The following is a 17,289-nucleotide window of genomic DNA, read 5'->3' on the forward strand; positions in this document are numbered from 1 at the left end:
ATCAAGCAGCCTTGCTGTAGGCACTGAGGCTCATTGAGGAGCAGCAGGCATGGGAGGCGGATGAAGGTAAGCAGCGGGGGGAATGTGAGGCCAAGTCCCATTAGGGGGTGGGACAACGCTGTGTAGATGGCCGGATGTATTCTGAGTACGCGTGTACGTAGTTTATTTTCATTAATGCACTTCATTGTTGTTGAGTTACTTGCAGCAGAATGCAGTTTGTTGAATGGTTTGGCTTTGTTTGGGGGGGGCGGGTGGGAGGGTGCTGTTTCTTACTTTGTTGGATAAAAATGTAACTTTGACCCTTTGCCATTGGTGTTGTGTGTATCATTTTAAAATTCACTGTAAAAGAGCCTTTATGGTGACACATAGCGTCGAGAGTCTTAGCTGCATCCTCAGCTTCCCCATTTAGGCAAACCGGACCATTATGAGCTGGCAATGTGCGGCTCTTGCTTCAGCAGTATCTCCACCCTGCCTCCGCCGTGGATGGGGCGGCTCTGCAATCAGTGGCTCTGCAGGCTCCTCATTGTCGTCCTCCTCCTCCTGAGGTGGGACTGCAATCCCCACTGGCAATGCCTGGCCCCTCATGATGGCCAAGATGTGTAGCATGCAGCACACCACAATGAATTTGGAGACCTGTTGAGGGGAGTATTGAAGGCTGCCTCCAGAGCGGTCCAGCCATCGGAAATGCTGCTTGAGCACTCCAATTGTCTGTTCGATGTTATTGTGGGTGGCCTCATGGCTCTTATTGTAGAGCTGCTCGGCTTCTGTGGTGGGGTTGTGGAGGGGGATCATGAGCCAGGTGGCTGGCCGTAAACTTTGTCGCTGATCAGCCAGCCCTGCCCTTGCCGTTGAAACATTTGTGAGACAGTGCTCTCACGGAAGATGAAAGCATCATGTACGTTCCCTGGATAGCGGGCATTCACTGCGAGGATGCACTACGTGTGGTCGCACACCTGCTGCACATTTAGGGAATGGTATTCCTTTTGGTTTTGGAATACCTCTGCCTTGTGTAATGGTGCTCGCAAGGCAGCGTGTGTGCAGTCAATGGTTCTTTAAATCCTCGGGAAGCATACAATTCTACCAAACCTGAAAGGCCTCTCATTCTGGCTGTCCCTGCTCATAAGGAACTGTAATAATAATAATTGTTATTTATATAGCGCCTTTAATGTAATAAAACGTCTCAAGGCGCTTCAACAGCAGTGTTACAAGACAAAACACATAAATTTGACACTGAGCCACAAAAGAAGAAATTAAGGCAGATGACCAAAAGCTTGGTTTGAGGGGTAGGTTTTAAAGGAGCGTCTTAAAAGGAGGAAAGTGAAGTAGAGAGGCAACGAGGTTTAGGGAGGGAGCTCCAGAGCTTAGAGCCCAAACAGCTGAAGACACGGCTACCAATGGTTGAGCAGTTATAATGAGGGATGTTCAAGAGGGCAGAATTTGAGGAGCAGAAACATCTTGTGGGGTTGTAAGGCTAAAAAAGATTGCAGAGATAGGATGGGACAAGGCCATGGAGTGATTTGTAAACAAGGATGAGAATTTTGAATGAGAATTTTGAAATTGAGGCATTGTTTAACCGGAGCCAATGTAGGTCAGCAAGCACAGGGGTGATGGATGATCGTGACTTGGTGTGAGTTAGGACACTGACTGCTGAGTTTTGAATGACCTCAAGTTTACGTAGTGTAGAATGTAGGAGACCAGGCAGGAGTGAGTTGGAGTAGTCAGGTCTAGAGGTAACAAAGGTTTCAGCAGCAGAAGAGCTGAGGCAGGCGTGGAGGCGGGCAATGTTACGGAGGTGGAAACAGGCAGTTTTAGTTATGCCGCGGATATGTGGCTGAAAACTAATTTCAGGGTCAAATAAGACACCTGGGTTGCGAACAGACTTGTTCACCCTCAGATTGATGCTAGGGAGAGGGATGGAGTCAGTGGTTAGGGAACGCAGTTTGTGGCGGGGACCAAAGATAATGGCTTCGGTCTTCTTTGTGAAGTCCATTTTGCAGATGCACAGAGCCTTTGTTATGTGCCGAATGCAGCGATGTGCTGTGTGTTGAGAGATGCTGCATATGTCCCCTGCTGCTGCCGGCAATGAGCCGGAGGCATAGAAGGCCATCGCCACAGTCACCTTCACTGCGACGGGCAGCAAAGTCCTGTTGGCACTGGTACGTTATAGATCTGCCTGTAGGAGCTGGCATATTTCTGTTGGCAGGTCCTTTCGAAGCGCAGCCTTCTCATGCACTGCGCCTCAGAGAGCTGGAGGTATGAGCGATGGTTCTTGTAAACCCGTGGGGATTAAGGCCTCCTCCCCAGACGTCTTTGATCTCTCCTCATCCATGGGCCGACATGGCCAACAGCCCTTCTGCTAGTTCGAAGCCACCTGCCAATAGCAATCAGCATGATATGCTGGCGAACTAGTAATGCCCCCATTCAAATCACTCCCTGACCTTGTAAGGAAACTGTAATGCACATAAAAGTGTCATTTTCAAGGCAGAGCTTCATGCAGTGTGCTGTGCGCAGCCGTTGCAATCAATGTCAACTGCGATGTCTAATCCTTCACCCTCCATTTAAATACGCTGCCCATACCGCCTGCTGCACCCTGGGGCGGGCGTTAAACATAGAAACATAAATGAGGGGTAAGGGCCAAATTTTCCATTTGGGGGGCACTAGGGCAGCGCTGCACGATGATTGACGTCATGATCTCAGTCAAAATGGAGGGCAGGGCGGTAAGTTTTTGCGCCATCGCAAATCAGGAGTCAAATTTACCGGCTGGGTGCTAAAAGCTGGATATCCAGCCTAACGTCCATAAACAGTATTTAGCGTCTCTCCGGGGCACAACAGAGGCGAAAATCCAGTCCAAGTAATAATATATCAGAAAAGAATATTTTGTTTTAAATTTTGCATTTGCCAGACCAAAAACTTTATGCAACGACACTGGTCAAATGTTTTTATTCAACAATTATAATTTAGCCAACACAGTGGATCACGTTAACTGTGGTTATGGTTGTATAATTAACCGTAACAACTAAAACGAAACTAGATTAAACAAATTGCTTCTCCATAGAATTTTTTTTTACTTACTCAATCCGTGGTAACAGTTAACATTTCAGTGATCAAAAACTGACTGACGAACATTTATCATGCTAGAGAAAAAATTTCTGCTATCAATTTTAAGACTGCTGAGGAAGGATGGGAGCAAGGCTTAGATATATCACGTTTCTCAAAAATGTCTCAAAATGCTTCACACACAGTTTATTGCTTTGAAGTGCAGCGACTGCAGATATGTAAGCAACATTCTGGCATGTGCAATTTAAACAAACCATTTATCTAAAATAAAATACACAACGTCCTTCTTAGGGGTTGTGCAAATATTCATTTGTCTGCAATTGCTAACGATCCTGACAAAGCTGACATGTGTAAACAGCTTCTCATTCTCAGAGTGGCTGCAGGGAATTCAAATCAGTTTACATTTCCGTCTAATCCATTTGTAAACAAAATTATAGAAGTTGAAAATGAAAAAACTATGTAAAACTAATGATTCAAGGAAGGTACTTTCAAAAAGAAATAAGGACAAGAGTTGTTTTGTTTGTATGAAAATGCTGTGACTAAGAACCAAGATACTCAGATGCTATTAAACCTCCCAAGTTCCACAACATTTACTTAAAAATGCCTAATATCTTTTACAGATTTCAGCATGGAGAATTTTGCATTTATTTATTGATAAAAAAATAACCAGGTTAAATTTACTTCAGTTTCTGAAGCAATAGAAAGTTTCAAACCATTATTAGCCTTGGAATTGGTTACTATATCTTGCTGTCATTCATTACTTCTTGTCGCTTTGTTTTCAATTTAGAAAATTCAAGTTAATTCTGCAAGACAAGTAACAAATTCGATCCAAGACTGATAAGTTACTGTCCTACAGTAGGAATGAGAATATGCATGTGCTGTCTGTATGCTTATACTTCATCACAGCTTGCCAGCTACCATTATATTGGAAGTCTGTGAAACCAATTCCTTAAAGGGGAGACTCACAGAAATTATACTATGGGCCCCTTCTCCACATATATGCAGTTCATGAAATAAAATGTCAATATTAAACTTGGTGTATTATTTTATTACCAGCACCTGTTTCAGTTAGCAGCCAATCATTTTAAGATCAACATACAGTGATTGAAGTCAGCAATCCCTAACTCCAGGGCTTAGCTTGTGAGAAAAAGCCAGGAAAGGAGCGGGCTCGTGAGAAAAAGCTGGGAAGGGAGTGGGCTGCAAGCTAGGACTTGAGGCTGGAGGAAATTCGCCGAGGTAGAGTGGAGCAAGATTTTGGAGGGATTTGAAGACAAGGAAGATGATTTTGAAGTTGATAACCTAGGGAACAGACAACCAGTTGAAGTCATGAGGACAGAGGTGATGAGTGTACGGGGTTTGGTACCCGAAAGAATACAGGCTGTAGAGCTCTGGTTGAATAGATATATACACAGCATTTCATGAAAGCAAAACCTCGAGAATTAATAGTTGTTCTAGGAGCATATGGGACAGGAGTAGGCTATTTAACCTCAAGGACCTGCTCTGCCATTCAATTAGAGGATGATCTGCACCTCAATTTGATTTTCCCGCCTTTGTTCCATAGCCTTGGTTATCCTTACCTCACAAAAAAACCTATCTATCTCAGTCTTGAGAGCTCCAATTGTCCCAGCATCCACACTCTTTTTAGATTATGCACCCTGTTCTTGATTTGTTAGTTACTAAGGTTTAGAGCAATATATACTCATCCTTAAATGTTAATGGTACAACACATAATTTAAAACATACTTACTTCCTTAATTTGTCAACGGCCTTTACGTTTACATCACTATGAGTCCGGGCCAGAACTGCCTCATGCTGGGCACATTTCAAACACAGGCCGGCAACACGATCTGTACTATTCATAGCAAGCAAAGACTCTTGATGCTTTATTCGTTCCATAAACACTTGACATTCCTTTTGAGATTCGCACAGGTCTTTTCTAAAATATCACAAATAAGAAAATGTCTGAACAACTACATTCACTGATGAATAAGAATAAAACGAGGAGCAAAATAAACACAACTTAAATTATCACCAAACTGGAAACTGCATAAATATGAAACTTAAATGATTAAGCATAGAAATGTTGTAGTGAAGAACTCTATTGAGTAACCAACACAATGCATGACTACTTTTAAAAAAAATTATCTGTTGGTTCATTTCAATAACAATTAATTCTTTAGTCCACAACTGTCAGACCATGGGACTGCAAGCTTGGGCATCTGACCCAATCCCAGTCCTTGGTCAATGCAGCTCACAGCTGACTGCTGGTGTGGCTTTCATTCAGCACCTCCCCATAGCAAGTCCGAGCATCGTCGGAAAGGCGAGCGTGGGGAGGCCTATAAAGGCCCAACGTCGGCGGGACGCGGCAGTCCAAGCAGCGTTGGAGAGGCGAGTGTGGGGAGGCCTATAAAGGCCCAGCGCGTTGGAGAGACGGCAGTCGGAGGAGTTCGGGCAGTCCGGAGAGCATCGAGAGGCCTATAAAGGCCCAGCACTCGGAGAGGCGGCAGTCGGAGGAGTTTGGGCAGTCCCGGGAGCGTCGAGAGGCCTATAAAGGCCCAGCATGTCGGAGAGGCGGCAGAAGTAGAAACAAATCGAAAGGTGACGTCACAGCCAAGGGGGTAAGTGATTGGCTGGTGATTGGAAAGTAGTTTTTCTTTTTCTTTTCTTTATCAGTAAGTAACCTTTTTGCATTGTTGTTGCCAATTTAAGTTTATCTAAGGGTTAAAGTCATGGCAGGACAGCTCGTACATGTGTTGTGCTCCTCCTGTACTATGTGGGAAGTCAGGGATGCTTCCGGTGTCCCTGACGACTACGTGTGCGGGAAGTGCATCCACCTGCAGCTCGTGACGGACTGCATTGCGGCACTGGAGCTGCGGGTGGATGAACTCTGGAGCATGCACAATGCTATGAATAACATGAATAGCACGTTTAGTGAGTTGGTCTTACCGCAGGTGAAGGGTACACAGCCAGATAGGGAATGAATGACCAACAGAAAGAGCAGTGCAAAGAAGGTAGTGCAGGGGTCCCCTGTGGTCATCCCCCTGCAAAACAGATACACCGCTTTGGGTACTGTTGAGGGAGATGACTCATCAGGGGAGGGCAGCAGCAGCCAAGTTCATGGCACCGTGGGTGGCTCTGCTGCACAGGAGGGCAGGAAAAAGAGTGGGAGAGGTACAGTGATAGGGGATTCAATTGTAAGGGGAATAGATAGGCCTTTCTGCGGCCGCAACCGAGACTCCAGGATAGTATCTTGCCTCCCTGGTGCAAGGGTCAAGGATGTCTCGGAGCGGGTGCAGGGCATTCTGAAAAGGGAAGGTGAACAGCCAGTTGTCGTGGTGCATATAGGTACCAACGATATAGGTAAAAAATGAGATGAGGTCCTGCAAGACGAATTTAGGGAGCTAGGACCTAAATTAAAAAGGACCTCAAAAGTAGTAATCTCAGGATTGCTACCAGTGCCACGTGCTAGCCAGAGTAGGAATCGCAGGATAGCTCAGATGAATACGTGGCTTGAGGAGTGGTGCAGAAGGGAGGGATTCAAATTCCTGGGACATTGGAACCGGTTCTAGGAGAGGTGGGACCAGTACAAACCGGACAGTCTGCACCTGGGCAGGACTGGAACCAATGTCCTCGAGGGAGTGTTTGCTAGCGCTGTTGGGGAGGAGTTAAACTAATATGGCCAGGGGATAGGAACCTATGCAGGGAGACAGGGGGAAATAGAATGGGGGCAGAAGCAAAAGATAGAAAGAAGAAAAGTAAAAGTGGAGGGCAGAGAAACCTGAGGCAAAAAGCAAAAAGGGCCACATTACAGCAAAATTCTAAAGGGGCAAAGTGTGTTAGAAAGACAAGCCTGCAGGCTCTGTGCCTCAATGCAAGGAGTATTCGGAATAAGGTGGACGAATTAACTGCGCAGATAGCAGTTAACGGGTATGATGTAATTGGCATCACGGAGACATGGCTCCAGGGTGGCCAAGGCTGGGAACTCAACATCCAGGGGTATTCAACATTCAGGAAGGATAGACAGAAAGGAGGCGGGGTGGCATTGCTGGTTAAAGAGGAAATTAATGCAAGAGTAAGAAAGGACATTAGCTTGGATGATGTGGAATCTGTATGGGTAGAGCTGCGGAATACCAAGGGGCAGAAAACACTGGTGGGAGTTGTGTACAGACCATCAAACAGTAGTAGTAAGGTTGGGGACAGCATCAAACAAGAACTTAGGGATGCATGCAATAAAGGTACAGCAGTTATCATGGGTGACTTTATTCTACATATTGAATGGGCTAACCAAACTGGTAGCAATGCGGTGGAGGAGGATTTCCTGGAGTGTTCTAGGGATGGTTTTCTAGACCAATATGTCGAGGAACCAACTAGGGAGCTGGCTATCCTAGACTGGGTGATGTATAATGACAAAGGACTAATTAGCAATCTTGTTGTGCGAGACCCCTTGAGGAAGAGTGACCATAACATGGTAGAATTCTTTATTAAGATGGAGAGTGACAGTTATTTCAAAAACTAGGGTCCTGAACTTAAGGAAAGGTAACTTTGATGGTTTGAGGCGTGAATTGGCTAGAATAGACTGGCAAATTATACTTAAAGGGTTGACGGTGGATAGGCAATGGCAAACATTTAAAGATCACATGGATGAACTTCAGCAATTGTACATCCCTGTCTGGAGTAAAAATAAAACGGGGAAAGTGGCTCAACCGTGGCTAACAAGGGAAATTAGAGATAGTGTTAAATCTAAGGAAGAGGCATATAAAATGGTCAGAAAAAGCAACAAACCTGAGGACTGGGAGAAATTTAGAATTCAGCAGAGGAGGACAAAGGGTTTAATTAAGAGGGGGAAAATAGAGTACGAGAAGAAGCTTGCCAGGAACATAAAAACTGACTGCAAAGTCTTCTATAGATATGTGAAGAGAAAAAGATTAGTGAAGACCAACGTAGGTCCCTTGCAGTCGGATTCAGGTGAATTTATAATGGGGATCAAAGAAATGGCAGACCAATTGAACAAATACTTTGGTTTTACTTCACAAAGGAAGACACAAATAACCTTCCAGAAGTACTCGGGGACCGAGAGTCTTGTGAGAAGGAGGAACTGAAGGATATCCTTATTAAGCGGGAAATTGTGTTAAGGAAATTGATGGGATTGAAGGCCGATAAATTCTCGGGGCCTGATAGTCTGCATCCCAGAGTGCTCAAGGAAGTGGCCCTAGAAATAGTGGATGCATTGGTGATCATTTTCTAACAGTCTATCGACTCTGGATCAGTTCCTATGGACTGGAGGGTAGCTAATGTCACACCACTTTTTAAAAAAAGAGAGGGAGAGAGAAAGCGGGTAATTGTAGACCAGTTAGCCTGACATCACTTGTGGGGAAAATGTTGGAACCAATTATTAAGGATGAAATAGCAGTGCACTTGGAAAGCAGTGACAGGATCGGTCCAAGTCAGCATGGATTTATGAAGGGGAAATCATGCTCGACAAATCTTCTGGAATTTTTTGAGGATGTAACTAGTAGAGTGGACAAGGGAGAACCAGTGGATGTGGTGTATTTGAACTTTCAACAGGCTTTTGACAAGGTCCCACACAAGAGATTGGTGTGCAAAATCAAAGCACATGGTATTGGGGGTAATTTACTGACGTGGATAGAGAACTGGTTGGCAAACAGGAAGCAGAGAGTTGGGATAAACGGGTCCTTTTCAAAATGGCAGGCAGTGACTGGTGGAGTGCCGCAGGGTTCAGTGCTGGGACCCCAGCTCTTTACAATATACATCAATGATTTGGATGAAGGAATTGAGTGTAATATCTCCAAGTTTGCAGATGACACTAAACTGGGTGGCGGTGTGAGCTGTGAGGGGGACGCTAGGAGGCTGCAGGGTGACTTGGATAGGTTAGGTGAGTGGGCAAATGCATGGCAGATGCAGTATAATGTGGATAAATGTGAGGTTATCCACTTTGGGGGCAAAAACGCGAAGACAGAATATTATCTGAATGGCGGCAGATGAGGAAACGACAGGTGCAACGAGAACTGGGTGTCATGGTTCATCAGTCATTAAAAGTTGGCATATAGGTACAGCAGGCAGTGAAGAAGGCAAATGGTATGTTGGACTTCATAGCTCGGGGATTTGAGTAAAGGAGCAGGGAGGTCTTACTGCAGTTGTACAGGGCCTTGGTGAGGCCTCACCTGGAATATTGTGTTCAGTTTTGGTCTCCTAATCTGAGGAAGGACATTCTTGCCATTGAGGGAGTGCAACGAAGGTTCACCAGACTGATTCCCGGGATGGCAGGACTGACATATGAGGAGAAGACTGGATCAACTGGGCCTTTATACATTGGGCCTTTATACATTGGAGTTTAGAAGGATGAGAGGGGATCTCATTGAAACATATAAGATTCTGACAGGACGGGACAGGTTAGATGCGGGTAGAATGTTCCTGATATTGGGGAAGTTCAGAACCAGGGGATACAGTCTTAGGATAAGGGGTAGGCCATTCAGGACTGAAATGAGGAGAAACTTCTTCACTCAGAGAGTTGTTAACGTTTGCAATTCTCTACCGCAGAGATTTGTTGATGCCAGTTAATTGGATATATTCAAGAGGGAGTTAGATATGGCCCTTACGGCTGTGGGGATCAAGGGGTATGGAGAGAAAGCAGGAAAGGGGTACTGAGGGAATGATCAGCCATGATCTTATTGAATGGTGGTGCAGGCTCGAAGAGCCGAATGGCCTACTCCTGCACCTATTTCCTATGAAGTTGGGATCAGGAACCTAATGGTCTACTGAACCACAACTGGTGCAGCATTGTGCCATTGATAATTTTCAATGAGTTGGGAATTAACCCACATGTCTGGCTGACACAACTGATCTTACCAGATTGCTTCCATTTAAAACCCCTTTCCCAATTGAGTATTTCAAATGCCAGCTCCCTCGCTCTTCATTGCAGCTACTCTGTTCCTCTCAAATTGTGGATGACACTGGCATGGTCACATTTATTGCCCATCTCTAGTTGCCCTTCATGGTGATGCCCTTTTCTCTTTAAATTACCGCAGTTCTTGTGGCGATGAGGTTCCCACAATGATGTGCCTGCAGTCAGACAGGGCTTACATAAGAACATAAGAATTAGGAACAGGAGTAGGCCATCTAGCCTCTCGAGCCTGCTCCGCCATTCAACAAGATCATGGCTGATCTGGCCGTGAACTCAGCTCCACTTACCCGCCCACTCCCCATAACCCTTAATTCCCTTTTTGGTTAAAAATCTATCTATCTGTGATTTGAATACATTCAATGAGCTAGCCTCAACTGCTTCCTTGGGCAGAGAATTCCACAGATTCACAACCCTCTGGGAGAAGAAATTCCTTCTCAACTCGGTTTTAAATTGGCCCCCCCGTATTTTGAGGTTGTGCCCCCTAGTTCTAGTCTCCCCGACCAGTGGAAACAACCTCTCTGCCTCTATCTTGTCTATCCCTTTCATTATTTTAAATGTTTCTATAAGATCACCCCTCATCCTTCTGAGCTCCAATGAGTAAAGACCCAGTCTACTCAATCTATCATCATAAGGTAACCCCCTCGTCTCCAGAATCAGCCTAGTGAATTGTATCTGTACCCCCTCCAAAGCTAGTATATTCTTCCTTAAGTAAGGTGACCAAGACTGCATGCAGTACTCCAGGTGCGGCCTCACCAATACCCTGTACAGTTGCAGCAGGACCTCCCTGCTTTTGTACTCCATCCCTCTCGCAATGAAGGCCAACATTCCATTCGCCTTCCTGATTACCTGCTGCACCTGCAAACTAACTTTTTGGGATTCAGGTCCCTCTGCATCTCAGCATGTTGTAATTTCTCCCCATTCAAATAATATTCCCTTTTACTGTTTTTTTTCCAAGGTGGATGACCTCACATTTTCCGACATTGTATTCCATCTGCCAAACCTTAGCCCATTCGCTTAACCTATCTAAATCTCTTTGCAGCCTCTCTGTGTCCTCTACACAACCCGCTTTCCCACTAATCTTTGTGCCATCTGCATACTAACATTTTGTGTTTCATGCACAAGGACCCCCAGGTCTCTCTGTACGGCATTTAAATTATAATTTGCTTTTCTATTATTTCTGCCAAAGTGGATAACTTCACATTTTCCCACATTATACTCCATCTACCAAATGGAGTTACTGCAGTGGCAAGGCTATTTCACCATTCTTTGGAGCAGATGGACTCTGCCATCGTCACTAGTCTACATGTATTCTGTCTTTACTAAATAAATATTTTAAAAGATACTGGGAAACAGTGACTAGTGGGGTGCCCCAGGGATTGGTGCTGGGTCCTCAACTATTTATAATCTATATTAATGACTTGGATGAAGGGACTGAGTGTAATGTAGCCAAGTTTGCTGATGATAGAAAATTGGATGGGAAAGCAAATTGTGAGGAGGACACAAAAACATCTGCAAAGGGATATAGACAGTCTAAGTGAGTGGGCAAAAATTTGGTAGATGGGAGTATAATGTGGGAAAATGTGAGGTTATCCACTTTGGCAGAAATAATAGAAAAGCAAATTATAATTTAAATGCCGTACAGAGAGACCTGGGGGACCTTGTGCATGAAACACAAAATGTTAGTGTGCAGTACAGCAAGTAATCACGAAGGTAAATGGAAGGTTGGCCTTTGTTGCAAGGGAGATAGAGTATAAAAGCAGAGAAGTCCTGCTACAACTGTACAGGGTATTGGTGAGGCCACACCTGGAGTACTGCGTACAGTTTTGGTCTCTGTATTTAAGGAAGGACATACTTGCATTGAAGGCTGTTCAGAGAAGGTTCACTCGGTTAATTCCGGAGATGAGGGGGTTGACTTATGAGGATGGGTTGAGTAGTTTGGGCCTATACTCATTGGAATTCAGGTGATCTTATCGAAACATATAATATAATGAGAGGGCTCAACAAGGTGGATGCAGAGAGGATACTTCCACTCATAGGGGAAACTAAAACTAGGGGACATAGTCTTAGAATAAGGGGCCGCCCATTTAAAACTGACATGAGGAAAAATTTCTTCTCTGAGGGTTGTATATCTATGGAATTTTCTGCCCCAGAGAGCTGTGGAGGCTGGGTCATTGAATATATTTAAGGCGGAGATAGACAGATTTTTGAGCGATAAGCAAGTAAATGGTTATGGCGAGCGGGCAGGGAAGTGGAGCCGAGTCCATGATCAGATCAGCCATGATCTTATTGAATGATGGAGCAGGCTCGAGGGGCCAAATGGCCTACTCCTGCTCCTATTTCTTATGTTCTTATGTTCTTATATGCAATTTAACAAAACATAGGGCGAATTGGAATTCCTCTGAAAAGGAAACTGAGGATAATTACAGAGAGCATTAGGAAACATAGGAAAATATAAAGGTAAATCACAAGCAGCTCCAAAAGTGTTTACAACTACAGTTCATTAATATTAGAGGAAAGGTGTATCCATTAAAGGTGAAACTAATTTTAAAATTATCAGATTAAAGCAAATATATCGAATGGATCCTTCACAAAAATTTCCATTAGAGAGTTATAGATAGATCTCCATTTACATGGGTGGAATATATATGTAAAGAAGTTAGTAATGAATGTGTTATGAAGAAAGTGAAAGAATTAAATAGGCAAAATGCCAGATGGGATACATCTGCAAGAAATTAAGGAAATTAATAATACTTTGGTTCATTTTTTTTTAAAAAGAGCTCTGTAAATATCGAGGACCGGAGGATAGCAAATGTAGTTCCAATATTCAGAAAATAATAAAGTACCAATCTGGTAATTACAAATCAGTTAGCCTAACATCTGTAGTGGGAAGAACATTCCAAGGGATTTTACAGATGCTATAAATTAAGGCCTAACTAGCACAGGCAATATGGAGACCAGTCAGCATGGTTTCACAAGTAATAGGTCATGCATTAATAGGTAATCTTTGAGGAGGTAATGAAGCTGGTGGATGAGAGCAATTCAGTATATGTATTTCACTTGGATTTTCAAAAGACATTTGACAAAGTTCTCACATGAGACTAATGGAGAAGAGCATGGAATGGAGGACAAACTGTCTATATGGATTAAGAATCACCTTAGGATGGTGATAAATGGAAAATGCTCTGCCTGGGAAAAAGTAACCAGTGCCATTCTACAGGGATTTTTAGGTGCAGGGAGGAACACACAGTATATCTAAGGCAGAAATACCTGGCACACATCACTGAAATGAAATGGCGCAGATTAACCCTTTTGAGTGCTGAATGTCTTTTGGAACTTGCACATTTTGTTAACTGCCAAAAATGATTTTTATTTTCGGGACCCCGACTATTGACATGTTTTTGTGCATTGTATGGAACAGTTCCAGAAAATCACAATGTTTCATTGTAAAACAGCAACACTGCAGGAAATCAAAAATATTGCTGGAACACTAAAAAAAAAATCAAGCAAAAATCTCTTATTTTTGTTCCGTTTGCTCTCATGCTTACTCTCAATGGAGCTCAGGAATTCATTTCATAAACATGGTTACCAATCCCAGACATCAAAAACTACGGCAGACAGAGTTCAATGTGGGGAAATGTGAGGTCATTCACTTTGGACCCAAGAAAGATAGGTCAGAATATTTTCTAAATGGTGAGAAACTAAGAACTATGGAGGAGCAGAGATATTTAGGGGTCCATGTGCAGAAATCACTAAGTGGACAGGTACAAAAAATAATTTAAAAGCCTAATGGAATTCTAGCTTTTATTTCAAGTAAGCTGAATTACAAAGGGGTGGAAGTTATGCTACAGTTGTGCAGAGCTCTGGTTAGTTTGCATCTGGAGTACTGTGTTCAGTTCTGGGCACTGCACCTCAGGAAAGATACATCGGCCTTGGAGGGCAGTGCAGATTCACTAGAATTATACCTGGGCTAATAGGGTTAAATTATGAAGACAGATTGCATAAACTACACTTGTATTCCCTAAAATCTAGAAGATTAAAGCGTTAGCTAATTGAGGTGTTTAAAACGATTAAAGGACATGATAGGGCACATAGAGAGGAGTCTAGAACAAGGGGCATAACCTTAAAATTAGAGCTAGGCCATTCAGGAGTGATGTCAGGAAACACTTCTTCACACAAAGTGTCGTGAAAATCTGGAACTCCCTCCCCAAAAAAGTTGTTGACGCTGGGATAATTGAAAATTAAAAAACTGAGATTGATAGGCTTTTGTTTGGTAAGGGTATTAAGGGATATGGAACCAAGGTGGGTAAATTAAGTTAAAATATAGATCAGCCATGATCTAATTGAATGGCAGAACAGGCTCAAGGGGCTGAATGGCCTACTCCTGTTTCTATGGGCTCAAAATTGCCCAGGAGTTGCTCCGTTTTTTTTTGGAGTAACTTGATTTTTCTGGAGGATCTTAAAAGTCCCCATTTTGCACATTCAATTTGCGCCAGTATAAGTGAGTTAGTTCGGATTTTTTTTAGTTTAGTTTAGTTTTTTTCAAAAAGGGGGCGTTATCAGCCACCTACTCCTGTTTAGGCCATTTAGGCCACTTTGGACTAAAAGTTACTCCAAACTAACTTAGGCCAGCATATGTGGCCACTTGTGGCCGCACAGAAAATCTTTGCAGAGAGTTAAGAAATCAGCGCAGGTAGGTACATCGGAGGCCAGCAGAACTTAATGACTTGACTAAAGAATGTGAATAGGATCAAACAGCTATACAGGACATTATATGACAAACTTCGCAAAGTTAATTTACTATACAACAGAAGCATTCATGGAAGCTTGAATTACAAAAATAAAAGACGTAAAGAGACAAAACATATTTACATAATTTTTACAAAATATCCAAATAAAAAATAGAAGTACCTCCTGCTCGTAATTCTTATGTCCTTATATTCTCCCAGCCGCCGAAGCTCACCCACCATCAGCCCGCCCCTTACAAATAACCCTACCTCCCGGGGTCAGGGATCAGACCCTCCAGGATTAGAACAGCACCTGGGGTCAGAGGTCGGACACGTCTGGGGATCAGATCTTCCCGAGAGGTCGGGGATCGGACTGCCCATGGGATCGGAACTCCCACCCCCATGGGTCTGGTAATTGAACCCATCCTGCGGTTCGGAATCCCCCGCCCGGAATCAAAACTCCCCCTGGGATCAAAACTCCCGCCCCCGCCACCACCGATCCCTGCCGCCCCGGCTTGGGCCCCACACCAACCTGCTTGTTGTGGCCTTCTAGCCCAGGAAGGCAGTGGGCCAGCCTGTGCGGGAGGCCACTTGGCCCGGGATAGGGCGGAACGCATCGGGTTCCACACGCGTACAGAGGCTGGGGGCAGGAGCTACTGCGCATGTGCGCACACTCCAATGCGCATGTGGAGAGTTGCCGGCGCTGGTTCTGGCGCAGGGCCCTAGCTCCGCCCCCCAATCAACTGGCCATGCCGCGCCAAGCCCTGGGAGAGGCAACACAGCGGCCAGAATCAGGGGACATTTTTTTGCCGCCCTTTTCAACCCACAAAGTTGGCGCATCTCTGGTGAGTGCGCCGAAAAAAGGGGTGGGCCAATTTTGAGCCCTATGTTCCTAATTGAAAAATTAAATATAAATACCAGTCAGCATCAATAGTAGGTGAAGAAATGGCTCCAATCATCACAGCAATAAGCATTTTTGGCAATAATCATTTTTGCCCGATAAGACAGGATAAGTTTTATCAAAAAACTTCCGGTGGCCACATAACATAGAATTTAAGTAATGAGTACATTATTTCAATTAATTTCAATCCTGGCTATTGTTACCTTAATAATGAAACCTGAGCCTCTAGAGTGCCAATCTTCCCTTGGTAAATAATGTTCAGATGTTCCTGAAAATAAAAACGAGGAAGTTATGAAAACAAGTTTATCCCGGATAAAAGAATCCTTCAACTACAGCCCCCAAGATAGTTTTTTGCCAATTTTCTCTCGACACCAATTGCTGCTGGGGTACAGTTCCATAGGCAACAATCATCCTCTCGTATCGTGCCCAAGTGGCCATTCTTCATGCATGAGCCTAGACAGTGAGCGTTAGCAGGTATACAATCCCAGAGGGTCCTTGGGCTAGAAATTCTTTATAGCCAAGAAATGGGCAGTGTTTAGACTAAAAATGGCTAGGCAGCGCCACCTGAAAATCATCTTGGATGCGTGCAAAATTCATCCTCACTCCACATTAAAATGATTGTAGTCATGATTCTCATCTAAAAACTCAAACTCATTGGCGTTACACTGAAAAGTTGGACCAATATCGGGGGCAGCCTAAATGCAAACAATGACTGGCACAGGCTTTTTTCACTACTTTAAGGGGAGGTTCATTGATACTGCAGAGCCTCATTCTCAGAATTGTTGGGTGTGCAGGGGAAGGACAAGGACAAAGAGAAGGAGCACTTATTTACAAATCCTGATGGCAGATCACCACCCCATGGTGAGAGCCTGGAGGTTTTTGGATGAAGCTTTGAAGGCATTGGTTTTAGCGATGGAAAGAAGGCGGGTGGTCCTGTACCCAGCAGCTGGCAGGAGACCTTTCCCACAAGTCTGCTGGACTATGTGGAAGGAAGTGACACACCACGTCATGGCTAGCACTTTGCTGCGAGGTCCCAAACCCAGTGCAGGAAGTTTAACAACCTCACACAGGTGATGAGGGTGAGTGAAGGCTTCAACAAATGCTATGTACCATCATCTCAAGCTTCACACACTGCTCAATGCACCACACCCTCAGCACTCACCTACCAACAATCTCTACCTCGCAAAACTCACATCTCACACCATGCACACAATGACAGCTATTCAACTATGGCAGGAACAAGTGTGATTAGTTATTAGAATTCATGTGATATGTGTTATGTATGCAATACCTTGTGACCAGCATTCTACCGCAACCAGAGGGCGCATCTGCTGGAGTCCCAAGGGATCCCAGCATCCCTTGGGAGCATTGTATATAAGCAGGTCTCCCATGCTGTGCCGGCACTCTGGAGTCAGAATAAAGAGACTAAGGTCACACTTACTCAAGTCTACAGTGCTCAGCCACATTACTTTTTGAGATACAACAATATATATGTTATTTTTACAGATTTTATTAATTGTGTTTGGAATATTTTGTGGTGTCTCTCATTTCAGCTTTACACCTAGGAAGACGCTGTAATATGGCATGAGACAGGGATGGTATGATGGGGATATGGTGAGCTACGGGGATCAGGGGTTTCATTCATGCGAATCGGAGTCTGATCAGCCGGTCATGGACAGCCCATC

The 17,289-nt window shown here is 44.2% G+C and overlaps 1 protein-coding gene across 5 annotated transcripts in view; it reads right to left on the reverse strand.

Moving 5' to 3' along the window:
• sdccag8 (SHH signaling and ciliogenesis regulator sdccag8) overlaps window positions 1-17,289 on the reverse strand; it is a 505,046-nt gene that overhangs the window by 443,576 nt on the left and 44,181 nt on the right. For all 5 annotated transcript variants that reach the window (XR_011594991.1, XR_011594990.1, XR_011594989.1 and 2 more), the window contains exons 7-8: window positions 15,808-15,872; window positions 4,805-4,993 (exon numbers count right to left, since the gene is read on the reverse strand). Coding sequence is in view for 2 of the 5 variants with exons in the window: in XM_070889222.1 (XP_070745323.1) it covers window positions 4,805-4,993; window positions 15,808-15,872 (254 nt within the window). In the remaining 3 variants the exon portion in view is untranslated. The remainder of the gene's footprint in view (window positions 1-4,804; window positions 4,994-15,807; window positions 15,873-17,289) is intronic.

This window comes from Pristiophorus japonicus, chromosome 9 (genome assembly GCF_044704955.1).
Source record: "Pristiophorus japonicus isolate sPriJap1 chromosome 9, sPriJap1.hap1, whole genome shotgun sequence".
Classification (NCBI taxonomy): domain Eukaryota; kingdom Metazoa; phylum Chordata; class Chondrichthyes; family Pristiophoridae; genus Pristiophorus; species Pristiophorus japonicus.